This window comes from Bombus pascuorum, chromosome 8, assembly GCF_905332965.1.
Source record: "Bombus pascuorum chromosome 8, iyBomPasc1.1, whole genome shotgun sequence".
NCBI lineage: Eukaryota > Metazoa > Arthropoda > Insecta > Hymenoptera > Apidae > Bombus > Bombus pascuorum.
The window spans coordinates 12,370,705-12,391,745 of NC_083495.1; the positions used below are offsets into that span (position 1 = coordinate 12,370,705).

The 21,041-nt window shown below is 33.9% G+C and overlaps 1 protein-coding gene and 1 long non-coding RNA gene across 2 annotated transcripts; one reads left to right on the forward strand and one right to left on the reverse strand.

Moving 5' to 3' along the window:
* Positions 1–739: 739 nt before the first annotated feature.
* Positions 740–21,041, reverse strand: LOC132909652 (glutathione S-transferase-like). Its single transcript, XM_060964589.1, has 5 exons — positions 20,885–21,041; positions 6,466–6,627; positions 5,188–5,355; positions 2,997–3,139; positions 740–1,889 (listed from the first exon to the last, which is right to left on the reverse strand). Exons 2-5 carry the CDS (start codon positions 6,608–6,610, stop codon positions 1,722–1,724), a joined length of 624 nt encoding a protein of 207 aa, XP_060820572.1. The 5' UTR covers positions 6,611–6,627; positions 20,885–21,041; the 3' UTR covers positions 740–1,721.
* Positions 3,133–4,946, forward strand: LOC132909657 (uncharacterized). The gene is made up of 2 exons (XR_009658582.1): positions 3,133–3,702; positions 3,821–4,946. It is a non-coding gene; the product is annotated as an uncharacterized LOC132909657 (long non-coding RNA).

Genomic DNA, 21,041 nt, shown 5'->3' on the forward strand with positions numbered 1-21,041 from the left:
GATTTTTAGTTTAACGTTAATAAATTTCGATAAATTAAAGTTGAAAATTATCTTGATTTATGAGAACATGTTTTCTGTAACAAAACTTAGTAAAAACGAACTATTAAGGCTTATAGATTCCTGAATGATTATGTATGTATTCATAAACTAGTATAGCATCATTCGATAAAGCATCGAACTATACAGGACATTGAAGCGCGAAATTTCAAATTCAAGGAAAGATAAATAAAAAATATTGCGAATAAGTGATATTAAATGTACAACAATCTCATGTAAGGAAAAATAAAAGGGATAAAAGTAGTACAGAAGATAGAAAAATTTATAAAACTGGATGCTGGGAAATAGAAAATATATAAATTTATGCTATTAGATTTTTTATTGATTTGCATAAAAAAATTATTTATTTTCAATGTTGATTTAGATGACTAAATTAGCAATGATATTACATGAAATTTTTTATTTTTATCAATCATAATCGTATGTGGCGATTGGCAAAATATCTGTTAATCACGATCTCTTTGTTATCAACAGTAGTTAAATACTTCTGTCGATAAATGAAATAGAAAGATTATACCGTAGATGAAATTTTTTTATATCTACATAAAATATATTGCAATTAAAATAGTATTCTTCTATGTAGTAAAAAAATATAAAAAAGTATTCGATAAGGAAAGGAATATTGAAACTATTAACGTAATATTACAAGCGATTGATGGGAAAAATAACGTAAAACTACTCGTTTCTTTATACGACATTATTATTACATTGCATCAGTCGACAACTTTGCAATTACAACGATTCGATACATATTTTATCGTCTTTTAACGCTTAATCGATAACATTCAGTTAGAACTTTGTATTGACTAGAGATATCGCAACGATCAGAAATATCGATACATATATCAATACTTTTACCTCGTAATTCGTAGACCCGTACACTTCATTGTCCATACAAATTGTGTTACATATGTCCAAACCAAATTTAATTTACATACATTTACGTTTTCAAATCCATCTTTTATCTTCGAAGAACATCATATTTGCACTCGGTACTGCTGGTAAGTACATATTCCGTGCATGTATCATGAAGAGAAAAGGGTATCTCGAGTTAAGCATTATTTAAAATAGTACATAGACATCTAGAAATAACATTCGATGGTTTTTCCCTCACTTTATACCTTTTCATATTATTTTGAGGTTATTTCATACTTTCATCGATAAGATATCGTACTTTATTCTGGTATTGTAAAATTATAGGGAAATAGTAAATTCACACGATATTCAAATAATTCGATATAACGATAGACCGAAAGCTGTTTAAACGAAATACAAGATTTAATCGTGCATTTTATTAAAAAGTTAAGTACGAATAAAAGAAACAAAATTTTCGAACTTTAAAGAACAAGTTAAAGAGGAAATGACGCGTTTTTAATCTCATGATACTCCATGTTACAAACATACATTTACTATATATTGTGTTCTTTCAAAACACATAATACTTTTCACAAAAGAACAAAACTTAGATTAGACTTTTTATAGTTAAACTTTTAACGTGCTCGCAGACATGCAATTTTTTTTTTTTTTTTAAATAAAACTGTTACATTTTTCGACACGCGTAACTCTGAACATTTACCAACACATCGATACCTGCGAAGCGTACACATAGAGTGTAGATATGTACTCGTTCATCTTTTTTTCACGCGTATATAATTTCGACATTTTTAGAATTCTGTGTGTGGCCGCTTAGCCAGCCAACCAACAATTGCCGGTATCTCATGAACCCTTTTCTTCAACGCTCGAAGACCTGGATAATTTTCTAAAGCTGTCGCTCCAAAAATATTCTCGAAATTTTCAAGGGCCACTGCAAACACGAAGTCTGCCCACGTCGTCTGAAAAATGGTTTGTATACATTTATTTTGTACCTCCTCCATTAAACAATTTTTTTAATTTACCTTGAAAAATGTGAAAAATCGAAGAGCAATTTTTCACAGCTTTATTTTAGCGGTCTTTTGAATTTTGATATATTGGATCTCTTAACTAGAAATCACTTGCTTTTTAGGAAGAATTTGGATTTTTATTTTATTGCCAGAATTTAGTGGATAATTTTAGAAGTTTCAACATTTGAGGTATTTGTTAATTAAAAATGACGAAATTGGTATTATGTAAAAAAAAAAAAAGTAACGTGTATCCTGAAGCAATGTCGAATGGAAATTAGGCAGTTCTATAAAAATAATCCTCATGATTCCTCAACTTCATAGTTTAATTAAATACAATTCTTCGGCGACATAATTACAAATACATTTACAGGAATTGTGTAATATGATGAATATCTCGTTAAAGAAATTGAAATCGTAAACTCTAGACTATTCTCTCACTTTCATTTTTGCTATGAACTCTTCGATCGCCAAATATTTTGCAATGAAACGCCTATTATTAAACAACATAGTCATACTAAATTAATTTAATATGACTATTTATTATTATTATATAATAACACAGTGATGAAAGAAATAAACTGGTCAAGTAATCTAAGGAACGATAATACGTATCTATGTTTATGGCAGTGAGAAAAATTCAGATATTTGTAATTAAGTGATTATGCTTATAAACATCATTATATTGTATGTATATGTGTATATTAGACTCGCCGATTGATATTTCGAATGGCATCATTTATCACTCACTAAATAAGAGTCTCGTATCCAGAAAAATCATTATCAACGTATCTTAATCTTTGCTTTGCCTACGATAATAATAATTTCTATTAAACTTCCTTGGTGAGGAAGATACATGAATAATAAGCTGAAAATCTTGGCAAATTCATTTGTACATAGTAAAGTAACAGGATATTAGTGAATTTTAAAGATACACGCTTCTCTCAACAGTTAAAGCTGTCTCGTCGCAACAAAATTTCAATAATTTTTTATGAACAACATGGCCCAGTTTGCGCAAAGGGTAAAAAAATGTTAACATTAAATTTGGATAAAAAATCTTACGGTGGAGGCAACGGTGTATCCTCCATTTTCGCCAACAGTCTGCTCGAATTTATTCAAGTAAAATGGTATTGTTTCCTTCAAAAGTTTCGCCTTCTTCTCTTCCTTCTTGTAGTGGTCCTCCTCCGTGCGATATTGGGATATAGCTGAAACGTATATGAAGCCAAGCGTTACGTTCATTTGTGTTTTTTCCCTCAAACGAAGAGGAAATAAGTTGTGAAAGAAGGAGTAGCCTCTCATAGTTTCTACAATTTCTTCATTCTCTTTGCTCTCTTCAATATTGCCTCTGCAAGTTTCTGTGGTTCACGATATTTGAAATATATACAATGTTACCACCGTGGAAATTGTCTTGGAAACTTGGAAAATCTTTCAAGAGGAACAACATTGCTAACTGAGATTCGAGAAAGGAAAGGAAAGTAAATCCTTGCTTCTACTTCCAGCTTTTTTATTTATTTCTGACGAGTAAAGTACTCTTATTGAAGTTTGTTTAAAAGTATGAAGAATGTCGAGATATAAATAACCATTTTTGGAAAGGTCAGCAGAAGCAGAATTATCGAGTAAACGTTATGTAACTCTTATTGATTAAGTAAGAGGAGAAAAGAAAGAAGGAGAAAAGTCTTTTATCTAGGTCTTAATAAAGTATACTATACTTATCCCCATAAAAGTATCAAGAATAACAACAAGATATAAACAGTCTTCTAGAAATTGAGTAAATATTACATAATTACATCTTGAGCAATATTTTGCGCCTCGGCTTTTGCTTGATGATTATGATAAGCTTATGTATCTGAAAAATTCTTCACAGTCTCTTTGAATTTTCTATATAGATATCTCATGATCATGTGATAACACACAGGAGGAAAAAATAGAGGAAAAAAACAGTGTAAAAAGAAAAGTTGCGTAGGAGTATCGTCGCACCACATCGTTCGCCAATTGATGCACGTCATGGCGATCGTCACGGTTTAAAGCAGGCCATCAAAAACACGTTTGTTATCGTATGGAAAAATCTGCGACGTTCCAGCTGTTCAGGTGCATCGAATTGTGAATCATCGGCGGTACGAAGTGAGGCGAGGAACAGAAATAGAGAAAGAAGAAAAGAAAAGGATTCGCGTAAATAATAAAATATAATCGTTCATTCCTCGTCGATGGCGGGTGGATGGTTTTAATCGTGGACGATATCGATACGATTATATTTTATACATTTGAAACAAATATAAAAGACGAGGAAAAAACCAGAGATACGATCGTTATGATATTATTCAATCGGTAGCCTATTTACCTCGTTTTTTGTTCACCTTCTCTGTCTAGTAATAATTTTTCGATTCGACTGGCGTGACGTTACGTTGGCAGTGTAAAAACACGATTTTAAACACCTGCGGATAGTTGCATGAGTTTCGAGCGATTCCATTCCCTTCGATTTATATTTATGCGATCTACGCGCGTATCGTTAACGCATTATGCAGACAGCAGATGTTACGTAATCACGCATATCGTAATTGGAAATTAGTAACGTTATCGCGTACCAGGATCTTCCTGTCTTCGATCATTGAGTAACACTTCGTTGTCCTCGCTCCTTCCGCGGATAACCAGCGTTTATCACATAGAGACAGGGATTTGCAAAGAATAAAAGTTGTGGAACGTTGAAAGGCGTTGAGAGAAACGCGATGTTATCCCGTTACTCGTTAACGCAGTTAAAAAATTCCTATAGGAAGATTACGATAATAGATAAACTGGGTCGAGTGTTTGTCGAGAGATCTGAAAGATTCTTCCGAGTTGAGCGTCTGAGATCGCAGAGAAGAAAATTTGGAAGCCATCGAATTCATGATGTCGATAAAAATCTTCAGTTGGAATCGTTGTATCATAACGTAGTCTCCTTATTGTCGATAAGACGCCGATATTTTATATTTTAAACGAAAAAAAGGAAGAAAATAGAGACGTATTATTTTAAAGAGAAACGAATTGTACGATCAGATTCTTGAAAGGAGAACGATAAAAACTAAAAGTTACTATCTTCTAAATTCTATCTACGATTCTATAATCTAAAAATTGACTTTTGTAAACAGTTTGACAAACTGTAACATCCGCTTAACGGAAAGACATACGTATCTTGTTTGTACTCGTCTTTTCACAATGAATTCTTGAACGTCTATCTCCGTGGTGAGACAAATGCAAAGTCATCTCGTCAGTCACTCACATTGCTTCAAATCTCCAAGAGTATCGACGAGCACGTCGCACATCATCGCTTCCCATTCGTCCCTTCCCGTTAGATTGTGCTTCCTCGCCAAGTATCGCGCCACAGCGTTGCTCTGCGCTATCGGTTTCCCGTCTATCTCCAGCACAGGCAGCATTCCATAAGGCATTGCTAAGAACAAACATGGCTCGTATGAACACTGTGTAGAGGGAAACGATCGATAGGAAATCACAACACAGCTTCCGAGGCTGTTGCGTTCTTGTGAATAGATGAATCGAAATCATTTCGGTTTTAATCAACATGGCCTAGTAAGGAAATACAGAAACGTCTTCTTCTTTCTTTTTCTTTTCTTTTCTTACGACTACGATGAACAGGATATCGCGTGTTTTTGACCGTCGGGAAGGACCCAAAGGTTTTAAAATCAAGGATAAAAGATCGAGTATAAAATTTTTAATTCTCACGGAAAGAAACGAATCTGTTTGATGCGGTGTACTGAATGTACGAGGAACGATCAGTATCGTTTTGCGGGAAGACCTTATGCAATGATAGTGGACTTGCGACTGCGAATAAAAAATTCACGTCGCATAATACTAGACACGGAAAATATATTAGAAAATGTACACGGTTCTTGTATTGAAAATTGAAATGCAAGGAATATAAATCGAATGTTTCTTGCTAACGTAATTTTGTGTTTTACACCGACAGGATTGATTTACAGACTTGCGTTGATTTTTTATTTCTCTATCTGCAAGAGATATATAAGATTATATGGAAGACTATGCTGCGTAAAAACTTTTATTATACTATTTACGATACAAATATCGCAATGGAAGATCGAATTTTATGTCTGCTTTGTTCTTGCGAATTTTTAGTTATGTTCTTGTTCGTTTCCGAACTGATTTCAATGTTTTATCCTTTTTTCCAACAAATCCTACAAATTTTTTAAATTAACAAGGAACATAGAAGTATTTTCGTATTCCTATTTTAAATCACCTATTTACGGTTTTCTCAAAATATTCGAAATGTTTCGATTCATTGAAAGCAATAAAGATTGCAACATAAAAATTCGACAACCGTAAGTGAATTAAGTTGGTATTCGCTAAACACGATATTACGGAAGGAAAACTTAATGAAAAGTTCGACTCTATTCCGTATGAAATTCTACTTTAAGTAAGTTTAGCCTGCGCGTGAAACGAAAGTTTTATATACAGGAAAGTTGGAGTAAATGGTAGATATCTGAGAGTTGAACGATGAAAGTAAAAATCGATTTCTCGCACTTACATTTCTTCAATTCAGGCCAGCGTTCTTTGGGGATCCTCTCGTCGATGTAGTCGATGCCAGCGTATGCAAATATGTAGCGAATATGCTCGGCACGACCACGGGCGTTAAAGTAGATCAATTTGTAAGTTGGTAGTCCCTCGCTCATTTTTCTTTACTTGCCAACTTATAGAGAAGAATATTACAATTATCTCGTGTACTTAACAAACTCTGCGCGTGTTTGTGTATACAGAGAACAATTTATTTATAGATGGAATAATTCGTATAATACGCAAGATAAATTTTAGAATGCTGGAATATGTATTTTTGAAACAATTAATTATATCGACAAATATTTCAAACGAGACCTATTCTGTTCTGAGAAAAAAATAATTAAATGTAATTAGTTTCTTTTTACGTAAACACGTTCGCGGTATATAAAGATCAACTTTATCTTTTTAAATAGAATCATATATCTTGTTAATACGTTAAAGGAGCAGATATTTACCTTCGACTTTTTCAAGCCTATCGTATAAAAAGCAACAAGATACACGAAATAATATAATTCTGACAAGGACAACATAAACGCAAGAAGTGTTGATATTGAAAAAAATATTTAATTTTGTATACAAATATTTTGATATTTAAAAAAGTTTCTGGAATCAGGAAGATCTACAAACAAATAATACCATAAACTGAGTGTTTCATGATCTGTTTCTAATTAGAGTGTGTGACAGCATGTGAGAATGTTTCTTAAAAATATGACTTATTGCAATTACTTAATCGCAATTATAAACGATTAAGACTTCCTCACAACGAGGCGATCCAAAGTATAAAACTCGTTATATTTGATGAGAAAATAAATCTCTACTTAGGTTTCATTTCGTTTTATCGCGTTCATAAAAAGTAAATTTGTATGAACACATCGTGCAATTTAGTAATTAGGACTGTTGATCTCGCTGCAACAGACGAATAGAAAAAAGCCATTTAAAATGATACAACGTCGGGAAGACAATTATAAAAATTATAAATGGAACACAAGATAAAATTGTATTTAATTCTTCTTCTTCTTTTTCTTTTTTTAATCGTGAGTGTTTGCAAACGAAGTTTCAATCTGTTTACAATGATAGCAACGGGAGGAGGATGTCTATGAAAGTTATAAATGCGATATTGGATAACATTTCTGCGAGTGGGTTTGTTTTTTGTTACAAATGTTTTTTTAACGAATCCGCAATCTGTTGGAAACAACGGAACAGTGACAGGACGACTGATAGGGAAATAAAAAGATCACGTTTTATTTGAACAGACAAGTCTTTGAACTCTATTCGAAAGTCTATTTGAAATGGCACGAGCTCAAAAAGAATGGTGGAAGTTATAAAGGAAAGATTAATTAAAATTCTTATTAATCTGTACGCTCTGTATATTAAATACCTTGATCGGTGCCAAGATAACAAATTATTATACAAAACAGTGAAGTATCCACGTCTGACATTAATATTGAGAATTACTATTACTGAGAACGTAAAAAGTATAAAATATTACTGTGTATTTCAAGATTAAATGCACAGTAATTTAGAAACAGTTATGGAGCGAAAACAAATAATAAATTAAGAATAAGAATTCTACGTAATCTTGTTAAAAAGCAAAACGTACTTACAACGCGTTTAAACTTTAGATATATAAAGACAATAAGGGGGGAAAATTAAACGAAGAATCGTATTTTTTGTAAATTTACACAAGATTTTATCTAAAAAAAATTGGCCTGTACCAATACCTTTATTTGTCGCTACAAGTTATGAGGGTATTAAAAAATTGGCGACGAATGGACCAGAGATAAGAATTTATCAGACTTGCTCTCGTAAATTTCGAGACGTTGCATCGGATATTCTTGAAAATCTTTGGACAATGGCCTCGACATTTCGCAGCTTCTATCCACGAAGCGGAAGAACTCGGCGTTAAAAGCGACAGAACTGGAGAAACCTGGTGACCGCGAGCCTTTCACGCTCTCGACAGATTTCTCATCCCTAGTAATCCTCCCGGTGTCACCCATTTTCCACCCTCGTATTGCTATTTGTTGCTTCCAACCAGGCGACACTTCGTTTTGTGATTTTCTTTTCAGTCACGTGAAATACGATCGAACACTTGTTCAAACACACAATTCATATTTATCTAACTCGACAAAACGCTGTGTCACTGAAACGACAGCATTCTTTGGCTTTTATGTAAATTCCAATAAATTATGATAATGTTCATGGAGACATTATTGCTACCTCTTTTTTCTGTCATGATACAAATTGATTTGCGGCTACGTATATATATATATATTTTTTTTTTTTGTACTTTCTTTTGTTCTTTCTTTTTAATTTATGTGATCTGAGAATTACATTTCTCAGAGTTCAGTGGAATTCGATGCTTTATCTTTATCGGTAGAATCTTGCTTGTCATTATCAGTGCGCGGACTTATTATTTAGAGTTATTATTAGACGCATTATCAGTGTCATTATCAGACGCATAATCGTTTACGCGTTTACGGAAAGTTTAAGGATAGAAAAATGTAGAAAATATGTAAAATATCGAAAGTAGAGTACTTTTAATAATATCTAGTAGCACGTTTAGAAACAAATTTCTGCTTGGCTTTCGTTTCTTTACCTGTGCTCGTGAAGATATGAAATTGCGTAAAGATTCACGGTAATTATTGGATTTTTGTTCTCTTTTATCTCATTTTTTCATTCGCAACTTATATGAAATATGAATTAATATTCAACGACGTGCGCTTTGTGCCACGAAATGAATTATCTCGCGTTAAGACTGCTGCAATTCTTACGTTTGATATTTCATTTAACAAGCAGCCGCGCGTTTCTGAGTTGAAAAACCAGCAACCGCCACTCTGAACTTACGCTGAGAATAATATCAGGAAAAGCGAACGAGAGGTGATTAGAAAGAAAATGCAAGGAACAGTGAGAGGGATATCACTAGACTGCGCATTTTTGTGCAAGTATAGCAGGATATTTGGGAGCGTAAAATTTTAACGAATGCGTATAATATGAAAAAATATATGAAATATTCAAGACATAGTTTTATTAAACTTACTTTTCATAATGCTCGATAGGTAAAACAATCTTCTATCCAGACTCCATTTTTTCAATTATATTATCAAAAATGCTCGATAAGGAGTACAATTTTCTACCCAGGTTTTACCTTTCTAATTATATCTTCCAAAGTTCTTGATAGGTGAAATAATTTTCCACCGACGGTTTACTTTTTTAATTGCATTCTCAAAAATATGAATCTGCATAACGTTTAGATATTATTATTTTTTTCGTTGTTACTTGATACGGCTAGCAATTAAATAATGAGAATAAAAAGAATTGGAAGTACGACTTTTGAAAAAAAATTTTGTTTTTTCTTAAAAAGGTTGTTTGTATGAAGGTTAATATCAGTAAATATGGAGGGAAGCGTAATCATAATAATTCGTACAGTTTTTAACATTTCATACGCGATATAGGTTGTGTGTGATGTATGTTATACGATTAGTTTCCTAAATTAGACTGTGTGCACCGTATGCCAGCAAACTCCCTCCATCGAGCTTGAACATGTGCGTAGATAAATCTGCCTCAATTATCCCATCAGATAAGAAAATCTGTACTGACCTTCTTAAGCAAACTACATAATGGACTTACATATCTTCTCTTAAGATATAACATTTTTTTATCGTTAATTAACAGATCTTTGAAACGATAGAACAGAGATATCATAAAATTATATAAACTAGTATAATATACGTAATAAATAAGTTTCGTTATATTTTTCTAATTAATAATAATCTCATAAACAAACAATTTCTCATAGACAATCGTTTTCCACAAAACTTTAGTTTCGGTACTGGCAGCTTTATCTACTTCCGCTCTTCAATTAGGAAGGATTAATCTTTACGGAACTTGTGGAGCGGCTGAAGATTTCTCACGATGAAACGCGACGAATTCGATACAAACTACGCGGAAATAAAGACAGCTGCGATGGAGGATCGCGGGATTGATATTAATTAATTTATCTGTGGCAGTCGTTATATCGATTCGTTACGTTATTGCGACAGGCCACGCAACATTTTATTGCTTTTGTTTCTACAATTTAATTACAAAATATTCAATTTCCCGTTGTAAACAAGGAAAATAGGAGTGCAAGTTTGTACAGCTTTTATCAAGATTACGTGCCATTGAAAATATCGATTGATTGACTTCTCATGTCTCGTATTAATCGACATCCGATGTATGGAACCTGGAATATTGAAATATTGGCAAGTCAGTTATATTCAGGTGTTCTATAGATTTGATGTATCAGCCTTGTAACATGTACTTCTTCATCAGACGTTTACGAGATACTGAACGATGCTACGCTGTAGTATTCAAAAATTTGACGTCGATTTATAATCGAAGATTCGAACAAACTGTAGGTAGATTTGAAGATTTTAGGAATTGAATTTTAGTTGTATAGATCATCGACGGAAGTCTATTAAACTGACCCTTTCAACAATTCTATACATACTTTTATTATATATTTTATTTTTTAAAAATAACGCGTTTGATCGCGAATGATCAAGGATCGAAAGTATAAAAAATAACTGTGACAATTCGAGCAGTGAAAGCCTCTAGAGTAGTATTATATTAATCTCTATAGCGACATTGTAGTATCGTGTCATTTTCAAAGTTCTCAGAATTTGTATCGTACCCGATTTCAATGTCTAATATTCTTCCCGGTTCCTGGTAGAATTTCTTCAAAACTATGTTGACGCTGTTTTGCAGATTCTGTTGTTAATGCTGCTTTATCCGGATTCTTTAAAACTCATGAAATTGCAGAATGCAGATGGACGAGGTAAACGCGAAGTTTATCCTTGGAATTGCTTGTCGTGATCGTATTGTTAACAAATAGAATTCGATAATGCAAATTCATTGGAAAAGATGGCAGATGAAATTCGCTAAGAATTACGCTCCATGGGATCGCCCACTGCATTCTTCGAAACGATCCTCGTAATTCACAGGCTCGTAAACGGCTTCCGTAACCGTAACGAATTTCAATCTTGTTCACGGATCTCTGACCGCTCGTTTCGAGGGTAACGAGGGGGTTGCGTGTTCACGTGCGTGCAACAGAAGGTGTTATCGTGATTGTAAGGCGCGCTCGAGCAGATAAGTCGAATATGCTCGCGGAAATCGTCGAGATTCATTGCCCAACGCTGGCTGATAGTCGAAATTAACTTCGCTTTGTCCGATTTCCGTGTTCGCATCGCTTTCACGATGGTTAGGCGTTTCTTCGTTCGTTTCTAGTGTCACGGTTAACCCATATTTGGATGTGCGTACACGTTGAACAGAAAATGTGGTTGGGGGTTGAAACGCGGACAGAATGGAAAGCGGACTATGGGAAACGCCGAGAAAGAGGCGTCGATGAGATGGAGACTCGTCGATGCTGAAGTAAACGTGTATTTCTTATAGCGAAGGAAGCGAGGATGCGTGTGAAATTTTACAAAATATTGGCTGGAAAATGTTCTAACGAAAATTCAAGAAATAAACTTAAATTGTAAAAAGAAAAAAATGGTAGCCTAAAGACTTTCCGCTTTCTGTCCCATTGCGGAAAACTGCAAAAACTATGTATCTTGAGAACAGATGAAGATAAGAAACGAAAAGGAGAAGCACGATTTACTATGCAGTTTTCGCTACATTTTATATTTACTATACACTGCCGGAGATGAAATACCCATCCCTGATTCTGAAAATCAATTATTCCGTATATCCCTTGGCGAGAGGGAGCGAAAATTAATCCGATTAATTGTAATAGTGGATCAGCTGGATCCTCATATTCCGAACGCCCAGAGACTCGCTAACTACGAAGCAACTGGTCTGTTTGTGACGCCTCCTATTGTTTGCTAGAGATTAATCTGCTGGTAAGCAGCGTCAGAATGCGACGATAACTAAACCGTCCGAAGATCGGATTATAGCAAATGAAACGCGTCTCTGCGCCAGTCTGACCGATTAACAGGGCCTATGGGGGTGGCTTTCAAATTTGCAAGCAAGGAATTACCGTGTAACGAGCAACTCGTATCGATTACCCGATGGGTTCATATGGAGTCGAATAGAAACTCAAACTCGAAACGTTTTCGACTCGACGCTGAGTATCGCGTTCATCCTTTAAATGCTACTTCAACGCAAGCAAACGTTCATTTTGGTAATGTCGAGTTTTCTCATTGAATAATCTTCCGTTCGTCGATTTTACACGCTTAATCGACTAGATAAATTCGATGATTTTAAGCAATGTAATTAATGTAATTGATTAATTTTGCTTAAAGTGTGAATTATGGTGGAAGATTAGAAACCCTAACATTAGAAAGTACAAAGTTAGAAATACAGGGGAACTTTATATTTTCCTTTACTGCTGATTTATTTCTTGCTGAACGTGCAACAACTCGGGAAAACTTTCTTTGTCTGTTGTAAACTGATCGTAACGTACATAGATCAAGGAACATCACAAATTTCACTTGATTACTTACGTTCGTACAATGAAGAATCCGCATAATAACGTACGGCTAATATATCACTATAGAAATCGGATGGTTATACATACGCAACAATTTGGAAGAGGATATTTGCTTTCGGATTGGGAATATCAGGGAATAGAATTGTTATTATGCGAATGACTGACGTTGATTTAATGTAATTAGTTAGGAATAGAATTACAGTAGAAAACGCATCAATACGATGGAATTGCAGTTATTATAAAGAAACAAACGGTATTACATAATATATTTAGGTATACACAAAAAGTGACACTTCCGTATTGTCAATTATGATACAATTATATAACGTACTACGGTTAAATAATACGAATATTTGTAAATGCTATTAAATTGTTAGATTTTAATAATTTTCAATCCATCTTCGTATCAAAGCAAATACGAACAATTTACAACGTTGCTAGTTATGACAATAAATTTCTATTTCTCGTGTCAGTAATTTCAAATCTCGTTGGTTGCAATCAAAAATCTGTCGACGGAAAATTTTCACCCAAGTTTCGACAAATAAATGAAACATCGTATTATTCTCGGTCAATATCGAGTCACTTTCGAGATTACACGAATAAAATCTAAAAAACTTGTTTGATGAATTGCTCGTCGAGGCATCGTTCTGATGTCGATATCGCATTAAGCAACTCGAAGATCGAAGTCTCGGTAACGAGATTGTCGCGTCAAAGACGAAGCGAGGCCTGTTACCTAGGCGATGATGGAAGCTATGCAACTATAAAGAGTACTAGCACCTTTTTCTACGATTTTATACGACGCGATACCAATCGAAGCTCTTGGAAAATATTACAACAAAAAGTCAGTATATAAAACAGGAAATGGGAGGTTTTTCCTTAAAGCAATTTAATCACTGTTCACGCAACTTTTATTCTTTTCATCTAGAACCAAGCGAGAAAAATAACTATTTTATTTTTATACCTTCTCTATATTGGAATTCTAAAAATTTGTCTGTTTAAAATGCATTGAAAAGTTTCGTCGAATTATAAAGTTACACCGTTGGTTGTCATCACAGAATCGATTTTAGAATGGATTTCAAAATGACGTAAGAACGATTTTAATGAAATTTTGAGAGTACATATGTACGTACATAGAGAAGCGAATATAGTTCACACGCTTTGCTACTAGGAATATTTGTGACCTACATGGATTTCGAGGAAAATAAATTTCTGTTGCAAATAACGCTAATTACAAATTCTATTTTTTCAAGCTTCGTGGAAATTCACATGAGAAATTAACCTGTCGAGATTCAACAATTTTATATAAGTACTATCTTGACAAGTACATTTTAGAAACAAACGAATATTACTCTAATCAATAAAAGATTTCTAAATGCTATGCGATCTAACTTCTTGATTTTTTCTAAACATATGATTCTAAACGTTAAAAGAAACTATTTCTCAATAGTTTTTCAAGCTCTCTAAGATAAATAATAGAATCACACATTGTTCCAATTTCCATGAAGGTCCATTGAAACGTAATATCAGAAAATGATCTATTAACAATTTCAATTTTATTCGACGCTATTTTAACCCTTCGCAATCGAGGGCTCCGCTAATAATATAAAATAAATTAAAAATTTAATAAATTAATAAATTAAAAATTTGTCTTATGATTGTGAAATCATAATTATCTCACGTATTCTTGCAACGAACAGGTAAGATACAACCAGAAAAATAAACCGACGTATCGGCCGAAGATATATTACACTACCAAACAAAATCGTATCGCACTGCGCGATGATAGTGAGTGAGTGAATGATTGAGTGATTAGTGATGAGTGATGCGGCTATGATTCTCCATTCTACGCATATATTTAATCAATTATATGAAAACACGTTCTTTCTATTGAAATTACTTGGAATATCTAGTAATATGAATAAACGAAACCTTCGAGTGCAAAGGGTTAAAACAAAAAACAATATAAAATACGATTACTGTAATATTAATATTACTAACGAAAATTTACAAATATAATTTATCAATCGGAATACGTGTATATAGTAAACCAAGGATACAATATATTATCCATTAACGACACAAAAATTAACGGATATGACCAGATCTAATTACTCAACCACTATATATCCCTACATATTCGAATGCTTGGACAAACAAACACCAACAAACAGTTCGATCGATATTATCCAACCTTCGAATTAGCTGTTATAACTAAAATATTTTCCATCGTTACAATGCATCCCGTCCCCAATTACATCGTTAATTTCGTTTCCGAGGTTCCACTACGATACTTCGCAACGAGCAATTCAATAATTGAGACAACGACTCGCGTGATGCGCAGCAGTACGCTGGCCGTGAATCAATTGCATCGGATTACCTCAATTAATACGATTTTCCAGGACTACGCTGTAATTTCGAGTTAATTAATACGATAAAGTGCAATCGCGATCCGATGGAAACGCCTTCATTCTTACTTTTTCACGCGATCTCTAAGGAAAACGAGCTACATCTTGTGGCGTCTTGCGACAAAACCGAAATTCATAGGACACAGGAAACCTGGTAAACGATAAATACGACGTGGTTCCACGCTATGGACGCAAAATCAATGTTGGATGCCACGCTAATTCGGTTGGCGGCTGGACAGGTCGAAGCATAGAGCTCAAAGTGTTTCCGTTCTCTCATCATCCCTTCAATAAATCTTGTTTCTCTCTCCCTCTCTCTCTTTCTCTCCTGAAAACTCGATCATCCGATCTGTGTAACGAAATTTGTTTTGTCTTCCTGTTAATAATCTGTTAATACCAATAAGTCGCCGATAAGTTACCTAATCGCGATACTTTTTGAGAAAGTTTCTTCTACTCGCAAGGGCGCGTGATTTTGGAGAAACTCACGCGTGATGTCGACTTCGAAGTGATATTTCTCGCGTATTACGTTTCGTTTTACGTTTGGAAATCCATGTGAAAAGAGTGCCCGGAATTAGGATGAAAAATATGTTTATATTGTCTATGAAATATTCTGGAAGCTATTTGGTTTCAAAAGGTAGACAATTTAGAAATACCTTGTTTGTAAAGAAGGTTGACTCTATTGGGATTAATCGTTTGGTTTCTGAAGATTTCACTGTGAATAAGATTTTACGGGAAATTGAAAGATGTAAAAATACGCGCGTAAGTATACAAATATGCAAAGTCTAGCAGCTATTAATAGTGAGTAAGTAAAATAAATTTCTGTCTAGGTTCTTCTCCTTCATCACGCTCTATAAAAACATAAATTTAAATAAATATCAGCAGCGAGTATAGCGATGTAGTCGATCTGATATTAGAACGAAAAAACTTGTTTAAAAATGGAATCGATCAATTTAACTTCTCACTGGCTCACTTATCAGCGTTTATGTAACTCTTTCTTCCATTTCCTCTGCGTGAAACATGCAGCTTGGGAGTTTCGATTCGATAAAAAGTTGCGACTCTGAATATCCTTTGATCGTAAATTGAAGCATGAAAATATCATATATGTCGTTTTTCGCTCTGAAACTGGATGAAAGAGGGAAATTGACTTGGTTCTTTCGCTGTTCCATCTTTCCATTTTTTCTATCTTTCCACTATGCAAGTACTCTGCCCACGGTGAAATTTGTAAAATTTAGTTCGATGCTATTACGGGATACGCGATTTATCGATTGAACGAATGAAGAGAAATATTCGCTCGTTGAAAGCTTAGTAGAACAACGTTTACTTCGCAGATGTGGAACATTTATTTCGGTTACCTATCGGTTGTATCGTTATCGACTTGCCAATCATGAAACGCAGACGCCATCGGCTAGTTTATTCAATAATAAATTATCTGACGCGTCGATTGATCACGAACACATGCCGTCCACGAAATTGAATTGTGTTCCCATCTCTGTATTATATTGTAACGCTCTTCCGTTTTGTAACGATTCGTTTAGTCGTAAATATGGGGAATAAAAACAGAATTTTTACACTCAACTCGATTCTCGTAATAGAAATCACAAAATTAACAAAGGGCAATTGCAGTTACATTTAAGATTAGGTAAGTGACGAATAATGGCTCGTATTATTGATTCCTCTCTCCTTCTTTGAGGATATCTTCGTTGCTCTATAGCTTCTTTATTGTTGTAACTTTATTTTGTATAAATTAGATTATTTAAAACGAGGATTAATTTAACAATAGCATACGAATTCTTTTCAGTGAGATTTTCACACGAGAAACTGATCAGCCTCGTGAAAAAGCTGATCTCGAATATACCACAAAATTTGAACACGTTCTATAAAATTCCCTGATTTAATCATTCAAGTATATAATTAATATTCAGTATGCTAAAAAACGAACGACCTATTTTTCCAAATTTACAATTACCTATCGCAAGGAATTGTAAAAAGTCACAGGCTCCAAGGTAAATTTTCAAAAGCGTTTGTAGTTGTTTTCTGTTAGTTCTCTCTGTGCTTGAATTTATGAAGGTGATCAGCGTGGCTCCTAAGCAAATTAAGCTAACAGAATGAAATAATTTCAGTATACAATTTCAGTATTTCAATATATAATTACAGAATTTCAATATTGAAATTTAAATTATTATTTAGTGTTACGCCGTGCCAATGGTGCTTATTACGCAGAGTACGAAATACAAATCAACGTATATTATTAAAACTCTAAAATTAAGTAACTATTGCTGTAGCAAGAATATCAATTAAGAGTTAATCGCACGGATCTGCCAGAGTGACTAAGGAATTTTAACAATAGAAGATTTTTAATCGAACTTCTCTTTCAAGCTGAGTTGACCGTGATTCAATTCACGAATATCGAAGGGGAAAAGTCGTAGCAGTCTTCCAGTTTCGATTCACTCTCATCTCTTTTCGAGAGGGTACTCGCGATTCGCGACTGCTTCGAGAACTTCCTGCTGGTTCATCCATTGAACCTCATTCTTCGACGTTCTTTTAATCCCCCGTCTTCCATAGACAAGTCGTAAATCTTTCGAGAACTATTAGGTTGTCTAAAAAGTTTCTTTCGTTTTATGACGCACAACGTTTTTTGTTTTATATTAATTTATTTTATTTTAATTTTATTTCGAATTACGTACGATCCATTTTGTTCCGTTGAGACAAACACCTCGAAATTTCACAGACTTCGTTTCACGTTTGTACGAAGGTGCATTGTTGTAGAAAACACGTTTGCGAAAGAAAGACACTTTCCGGACAACCTAATATTTTCTCTACGTTTATTTCGTCCTTTCGTATTAAAGAAAAGCGATACTGATCGATAAGTTATTTGATACAGTTTACTATGTGTAACTGGTTAAAATATAGTACAACTGGTTGTTACGATTTTCGTAGCCTTCAAATATTTAGTGTGTCTCATTAATCGTACTGTAGTTAGGATAAGGTAAAATCTTCTATGTGAAGAAATAGATCGAAAATGTATAGTACAATTTTTTCCTATGACGTTTTTCTTTTTGGGGAAGGTAGATTTGAAATATTTTACGTCAGAAATTTATAAAGGTTATACGTTTTACAAAAGCTGTTGCTTCGCTAAAAATAATATTTAGTAGGATATTCTCTCCGTCGAATTTTTTCAAGTATTTTTAAGATTTTGTTCTCTCAGAGTCATAACTTTACAATGCTACATCTATACACAATTGCTTCATTACGATATATGGGATACTTGTGTAATCAATTAGAATCGTGAAGATAAAAAGTAGTAAATAGTATAATTGAAAAACATGATTTTGTTAATGTAGTTTTATCGAATAATGTTAAAAAACGACTAGAAGTAATATTAATAACTACCTTTTAAAAATATCTGATACGATGATTAATGGAAATGCAGTATATAAATCGAAATAAAAAATATTTTGGGAAGTCCTCTGAGCTGTCTTGTTATTTTATAAATTTTTATTATAGATACTATACGAATTTCCAACTATGCGAATAATTTTCCCATTTAATTTAGGAAAAGTTTCATAAACTAAATATATTTCATTACGGTATATTTAACTCTGTTTAATTGCATTTACCTATATTTAGCTATGTTTAATATAGAACACCTGCGCCACATATATAATATAGTTTATATGTAAATATAATACAGCTTCATTGACGGTTTCCAAAAAATTTTTTTTTAGGCACGGATTGGCTGGGTCTTTGATGAGAACGTCGGCTATTATAGCCGATAAATTTTCATTATCCCTCGTGTCATCAATTTCGCGGCACGGAAATTCATCGTTGCTCGAGCCACGCGAAAAATATCCAGGCCAAAGGAAAGGAACGAACGAGAGAGAGAGAAAGAGAGAGAGAGAGAGGGAGAGGGAAATGGAGGAAGAAAAATGCGAGAGAAATAAAAGGGAGGAGGCCAAAAAGAGAGCTGTTCGTATTAGGTCGGTGAGGTACGTATAGACGACTTTGAAGTGGGTACATGAATAAAAAATATGCCGCTAACACGCGTCGACCTATTTCGGCTTCTTTCTTCTTACTTTCTTGTAACCATGAATATTAAAACGCGTATAGTTCGTGAAATGTTAAGGGCCAGTTATCGAGTAGAAATTTTTAAGGAATTAATCGATACATTGGTTCTGTTTTATCTTTTACTTTTCTTATGAATTTCAATAAGTTTGAAGGAAAGCAATCCTTCGTTTATATTTAGATTTAATTAGAAGCATCGTAGTTTAGAGAAAAATTATGTTCCATTATGTAATATGGAAAAATGTGTAAAATATTCGAGGAATATTATTCGATTTAGTATTATCCAGTGCGTAAAACAATTTCTTATTTAGAGTCAATTTTTTAAATTATATCTATAAAAATATTAATTTGCATATTCAGCTTACAGTATAATCGATATACAAAAGTATTAAGATATAAAAGCATTAAGGGATTAATAAAGATAAAGGTTTATATTATAAAATAATTCATCTCTTCTAGGTGATGTTTTTAATGTTATTATTCATGACAAGTACTGTTTTATTATTATGTTATGAGATGCAAACGGTGGGTGGAAATGACAGGGGATAAATGGGATTATATCATTGAGCAGAACATTTTGATAAGTTACGACAAGAAGTATTTATAATTCCCAGCACTAAATGATAATACAATAATGCATGGAAAAGATAAAACGATGAACATTGTATTTTTCTGATTGTACCTTAGAAGTTTGAACAGTGTTTGCGATTTTTTAAGATGACCAATATCCATACCATTCAGAATACGTAATCGACATATACAATGCAAAATTCTTTCTAAAAACTAAGTGCAAGCACAAACACTTACGTCCATTTCACTATCAAAAATGTCAAACTTCGGATGAAAATTCTTTCCACAAATGAAACACAAGCGAGGAATTGAAACTTTCATTTCACTTTCCAATCCTAAACTTCACTCTTCATTCACTGCCAGAGCAACAAGTTTAGAGGATCCATTCGTACCACGAAACAGTAGAAAGCAGGCAAAAAAAACCGGACACAAAGTGAAACAAAGGACACGTATAAATTAGAATATATTCATTTTGCTACGATTGCTGTCACGATTACTGCACGGAAAATAATCGATTCAAACTGACCAGCAGTCTCCTCGTATAAAAATTGCTGCAGTCAATCAGATCAAATTAAAAAGAATCGAACAAGGCAAAGGAAAGAACCGAAGACGCACAAAAATCAGAATAAATTCTATAATTATTCGATAGAGACAATGATCGAGCGAAACTCAATGTCTATGGTTTTGCGTATAAATCCAATAAAAGATGGACGATGCAAATTTATCGGCAGTATCCTCGCATAAAAATTCCTCGCCCCTTCGACCAAGTAAGAAACCACACGAAATGAGGAAAAGAAATTACACACAGAAATAAATTAGAATGATTTCTTGTAGCTACATCTAGCGTCACGATGATTCCATGGAAGATGTGGTCGATTTAAACTCACCGCCAGTGTCCTCGCGCGGATATTCCACCACCCTTTCGAGCAGGTTGGACGAACACTCGTACGGAGCGCGGCTCGCACTGAGCTTGCACGCGAAACGAATCCGGGGTCCTCGTGTTCCTTCGCCACCACTTGCTCGCCTCCCTCGGCTTTCCAGCTA